The sequence below is a fragment of the Hyaloscypha bicolor genome (assembly GCF_002865645.1).
Source record: "Hyaloscypha bicolor E unplaced genomic scaffold K444scaffold_50, whole genome shotgun sequence".
Lineage (NCBI taxonomy): Eukaryota > Fungi > Ascomycota > Leotiomycetes > Helotiales > Hyaloscyphaceae > Hyaloscypha > Hyaloscypha bicolor.
In genome coordinates this window covers 884,201-890,144 of record NW_020194552.1, presented here as the reverse complement: position 1 = coordinate 890,144, position 5,944 = coordinate 884,201, and the positions used below count along the sequence as shown (strand labels likewise).

At 46.9% G+C, this 5,944-nt stretch overlaps 1 protein-coding gene across 1 annotated transcript; it reads right to left on the bottom strand.

Moving 5' to 3' along the window:
• Positions 1-380: 380 nt before the first annotated feature.
• Positions 381-5,505, bottom strand: K444DRAFT_661065 (uncharacterized protein). The gene is made up of 8 exons (XM_024886539.1): positions 4,655-5,505; positions 4,473-4,606; positions 3,865-4,417; positions 2,259-3,819; positions 1,650-2,192; positions 1,186-1,601; positions 585-1,092; positions 381-487 (listed from the first exon to the last, which is right to left on the bottom strand). Exons 1-8 carry the CDS (start codon positions 5,390-5,392, stop codon positions 411-413), a joined length of 4,530 nt encoding a protein of 1,509 aa, XP_024740534.1. The 5' UTR covers positions 5,393-5,505; the 3' UTR covers positions 381-410.
• Between the last annotated feature and the right edge of the window lie 439 nt (positions 5,506-5,944).

Here is a 5,944-nt window from a genome sequence, read left to right as displayed (position 1 = left end):
AGCTAGTTCAACAATGGGCTCGTGGCAGCAGAGGCAAACTGTGGATTCATGGGCCCAATGTTATGCCCAACGTTATGAAAATCTAACATAGAGATTGCAGCACATGCCAGCACGACGAACCCGCGAGAACCTTGTCTTGGTCACAGAGTTTAATTTTCACTAGGGCTTGTAACGGAGATAGAGAAATCGATTCATGTCAGAGTACGGACTCCAGCCTAGTTAGTGTAAACATACTTGTGTTAAAAAGCTCATCACTCCAGTAAAGTCGGTGCATGATGTATCGAGCACTAGTATAACCACGTGCATGACCTTTGTATAATCAACTCCGAGGTACAGCGGCTTGACTTCTTAGCCGACCGTAGAGTACACATAGAGAAGTCGTCAATTTAATTCATCGTAACTAGATCGGATTATAACACTGCTTCTAAAATAGCAGAAACAAAATGATGTTCCTCACTTTCCTTCTCCTTCCCTTTCACGCTCAAATCTATGTCGCAAGTCAGCGGATCCGATAGATGTCCATAAAACAACACAAAATAAGACAATGGATTAATTAGAGAGGGAGTCGAAAAAAGGAAATGTACCCAAGTTTCTCAATCTTGTGACTAATCCACCACTCCTCCATTTCGCATCAGGAATGCTCGCCCGTACTCTCCCAAACAACTGGGTCTGCATATGCAACTCGTATTCCGTAACCTCCTGCTTACTCACCACAAGCGTGGAGCTGAATACCGTCACGTATTGGGCGAATTCTCGACCTGCTATTCGCACCAGATCCAATACGTGCGCTACCAAGAACGCAACTGCGATATTGACGTCCGATTCCAACTTCATGACGTAGTTAAAATGACAAAAAAGAGCCCCCAGCAAGTTCTGCTGTAGATAATAGATGGCGGCTTTCATTTGACGAGTTAGAAGCCGTGGCGCAACGGTAGAAAGATCGGCGGTCGTTCGATCGGCAGCTTGTAGATAATACAATAAGTTAGAGAGTGATTCGGGGAGCTCGCTGACTGTTGGGACAAGGTTTAGGAGGGTTTCTGTTATAAGAAGCTTCAATGCGGGACGCAATATTTGATGTGATAGTTCCGACAGCTGGGTGTAACAATTAGTTAATATCTATTTAATTCGGCTAACATATAACAGCGGATTTCCGCAGGAAGTGAAGACAAGGAGATGAAGACTTACATCATTTCTAGATCCAGTATACCAAAGAATTAAGGTTTTCAGAACCTGCGAGAGTTGGTGGTCTTTTTGCCGTAGTATCATCAAGGCGACATATTCGGGAAGTCCAAACTCGGAATCGATAATTCCATCAAGCCACACGTCAAGTTCTTCAGCATATGATTCGACTGAGAATAGATTTAGAGCGATTGGCAGTGACTCCTGAATATCTAATTCGGCCTCCCCATCGTGCTTCTGATAACTTCGTAATGCTTTTTTATCTTTGGGAGTAAAGGTGCACACGTCTAGGTTAATTGGTGGGCCAAAGCCAAGATCGAACGCGATAGCATGTTCGCAATTATAAACGAGGTCTTTTGGAGCGTAGAGTTCGGTGGTTAATATCGAGACCGAATATCGAGATAAGTGAGCAACAAGAAAGGCTGGAGGAGTTAGTCGTGGATAGTATTATAAGAAAATGAATCACGCACAAGGGTGAAAGATAGAAACCAGAGTTTCAAGTGAGTAGGATACACCGTCGAGTGAACGGTATATTTTGGATTGTTGTATGGCGGCTGGAAATTGCGTAGTATGTTTATGGTGGTAGTCTTGAGACTGCTTGTCTCGAGATTCAGTATGGGCCGGTGAGCACTGAGAAAGGTCGCAGGGAGAGCTGTCCTGTTCGAAATCAAGTGTTTCTGTAGCAAGCCTATCACTAGACTTGAAGGGCGTAGGCCGCGCTTTGCAACTCCTCAAGCTCGCCCACCGATTCCCTCTCTGGATCTTGTTATATCTCTGGGTGTACTTTCGTATTGACGAATAGTATTCATTATAAACGGGGCCGGGACATGGTGCCAGTGCGGCTTCTTCTAAATTCACCCGTGGAAAATTTTCTCCACATATTATCCATGGTGTCACATCAGCTCCAGTTTGTACATTTAGAGATTCGTTGAGGACTTCGTCGAGAGCCTCGTGGATATCGGCATCATTTTCGTAGTTTGCTTCGCAGAAGAAGGGCTTATCCTGAAATTCCCCTAGTGATCCAATGTAAATGTCAGTATATCCTTCCGTGTAACAAATTTTTGACTTCGATTACTGACTTGGCAATTCCAACCCAAACAGTGATGAGTCTGTGTTCGCTATCCAAGCCTCATGATCGTCATGATGATCTCGGTCAAAGGCAAAGATATCCTCGTCTTGGCTAGCTTCACTGGTGCCAGAACTTCCCGAGACCAACGCAGGTTCTAACTCCATGCTGGGCGAGCTATGCTCATCCGACTCAATTCCATCCACAAATGAGATGAGAGGGTCTGAAGGCGCGATCTGCCGGATGGGTGCGGATGTGGTCGCCGCTGCGAGCCTGCGTGAGGCAAAACGTTCGAGGATCGGATCAGTTCGACCAGGTGCTAGATCCAACACGCTTGTGAAATCAGGGGCTGGGTCGTCTACCAATTCTCGAGAAAGCCTCCAAGTGGTACTTAAGCATACGCTCGTACATTCTGTGACGACGGATGCGGCGTATGCTGCGAGTTGTTGGGCTGAGGAGTCTGACGCGGCTGACGAAATCGTCTTCCTGGTTGGAATGCTCGTCATTATTTCGATGGTCCAATACCAGTCAAACAAATCTGGAATGACTCTACAATGTTTCTCATTTTCGCGCTTGGCCACTGCGAATTCTTGAAGCAGATAGCCCTCATCTGTGGATGCCCTGCTTGTAAATTCCTCGAGCTTTTGCGATAGCCTTCGCGATGTAATTCGGTCTTGCGGTCTTACAACCAGCATCTCTTTTGCGATTAGATCTAACATGTCGTGAATGAAAGCCGAGACACGGCGGTGAGTGTGAAGATCACGGATCCATTCTCGGACTGAAAGACGAACATCCGCTGCGTATTTCCCAGTATCTGAGCGTAAGGCAACAATGAAGAAGCTATCATCGTATACTCCGTCAGGGGTTTTAATGAGTCGACCATCTGCAAAATCTCCCAAGCCTTTCGGGCCTTCCAATAGCCATATAACACACTCCAAAAAAATGCACCCAAGACTCCATATGTCGTACGCCCGAGAGATAGGTCGATCAAGAGCGCATTCAGGTGGCACATATGTTGGACTTCCTCCAACACTTTTAGCTTCGACGTTCGACCTCGAACCCAACCTATGAAATGCCCCTAGGCCTAGGTCGGCGATTTGAAGAATACCCAGGTTATCTGTGGCGCTCTCGGTAGTCTCGAACCAGAGAATATTCTCGGGCTTAAGATCGCCGTGCCGGCCATATCTTTCCTCCTCTCTGGACATCACCATTTTTCGAGTACTCAAGAAATGATCCGGCTGTGAAGTTTTCTGAATAATTCGATTACTCGGCGTAGCAGAACGGAAATTGTGAATGGTACACAGTGCAGATGCGAGGCCGAGCATCTGCTTTAGCCACCAATTTAAATTTTCAAGAGACAATTGAGGCTCTTTTTCTTCCCAGTACTGTCGAAGATTTGAGTTCGCAAAGGGAAACATGAGATGGTATTGCCCTCTAAATTTGTAAGTTGCTAGGAGCTTTATGAGGTGGTTGTGTTTTTTCATGGCCAGGGCTGTGAGAATATTGGCTTCGTGCTTGAAATCGTCATATTGCCTGGAATGGAGTCGTTTGAGAGCGATCGGGAGATTTCCGTTCTGGTACCAGTCAGGTTGATTCAGAATTGATACGAACTGACTTACTGAGTCAAAAAGTTTTTGATGTGCAGGATGGATCACAACTTCCCACACATCGCTGAACCCTCCTGACTTAGCTTCATGCTCTTTGTCTCTAATGAATGGCATCACACAATTGTCATCTAGCTCGTAGTGCTGGGTTCTAGCGTTTGTGAATATCGGAGATAGAAAGTACCATTGAACGCGACGGAAGTCGTCGAGTTCTCGCGAGGACCAGCTTCCAAAGGTTTTGATTGGGGTAATCCATGCCTTTTGCTGCGAAGAGCCTTTCGGAATGTTGATTGGTAGATTTGCATCCGTGATGCCTTCAGTGAGAAATGAAGAAACGAGACTTCCTTTCCCGATGGACACAAGAATAGCAAATATTTTGCGTGCGTGTTTCCGGATTTTGTGTGAGATGAGATAAATATCCCAAGCCGAGAGATTAGTACTTCTATTCAATTCCTCGTGTATAGCCTGCTCTGTTAGTACTCTGTCTAGGGCATCCGCAGGGATGAACCAGTGGGTTCCCCATGGTATCTGACTATCGAGTAATCTTTGCTCGAGGCAGGACACCTTCCTTTCTCAAATCAGCTTAACGACTTTGAGAATTTTCTGGGGTATTGTTATCTTACAACGTTGAGCTTGAAGCATGGGTTGAAATTGCCTTGAAAGAACTGTCGTCAAGATTTGGAATTGTAGAGGCGGTCTCGTCTGACAGCGGAGCTCTTCGGACAGTGGCCGGGGCTTCCCTATGCAGTTCATCAATCTGAAACCCGTCAATAATGATCGTATCATCACGTAGCGTGGTGCATACTGCGCGGTTGTGCGTAACATCTTCCTTCGTCTTGAAAGGTTGAAACTTCCTCCTTATGCTTTGTGTAAAAGTCTTCAGCTTTTCCGTAACATGGCGATGCGTAGTCGTCTGGCAGGCACTTTGTCTATACTCTGACTCACCGATATGCTTGGAAGCAAACTCCAAGGAAAGATTGGCATCTCCTGTACGATTTACCGCCTGCCTCACTGGCAAAATTGCCTGGTTAGTGAAAGGCGGTAGACCTTGGAATGTGTGAAAGTCTGGTGGCTCTGCGGGACGCTGAAGAGGGACTGTGCTTGGAGCCTGAAGATGGCTCGAGGGCGTTTTCAGCGTCCAGTCTTTGTCGTTTCGCGGAGGCGAATGCTGATTTTCCTGGTGTCTTTGAGCATTAATCGAAAGCTGGCCTGGAAAGACAGTAGACTGAGAGGTATATTGGTAGCTCTTCCCCCAAGAATTCTTGTTACCACTTGATGTTCCAGACCTTCTGGAGGACCCATAACCTGAATCACCGGGGGGCTGTTTTGACGCAGCGCCATAACTTTGGAAATTGCCGTTCCCAGCTCCTCCTCCATTGCTCTCATCCTGATCTTCACCAGGCTCCTTACCGTGGCCTCCTTCATCGTCGTGTCCATCGCCATCATCGTCGTCATCGCCGTCACTGCCATTATGAAGCCCCCCCGCGTTGGTCATCCTCCAGTCCTTCATATCTTTCCCGTCGACCTTGAAATGGTCTGCCATGTGGTCAACTCGAGACTCCCAACTCTCAAATTGGAATGTGTTGCAGAAGCCACATTCTCTTGGAAACTGGCTGTCGACTCGAAAATGTGCTCTCGCCAGCTGTTCTCGTGCTGAAATACTGTCATGATGAACCTTGCGAAAATGTTCACGAAAATGATCCTCTCTGAAAAAGACTCTTCCTTTGAAGGTCTTCCAATCGTGGCAGGGGATGTATTGTGGATCGGAGTGGCTCATGTCAGGATTTTGAACTCCACAAGATGAGCATGTTAAGATCCCTTTTACAGAGACCGTTGAGGGCAAATTGCAAACCCACCCTTCCTGAGGATAATTTTTACAGAGCTCGTGTCTTATCCAATCCTCTTTACGGGCAAAAGCACTCCCGCAAGCTCGGGTGCATTGATAGATTTTGCTCCCCCTCCGCGTGAGGCGGCCGCGGTCTGAAGTGGGCTTACATTGTGGTCCCCGGCTCTCTACCCACTGTACAACATCTGCGAACTCTGATGTGCTTGAAGTATCTTCAGGCGTGTGTTTTTGCGGAAGAGAAACGGAAGA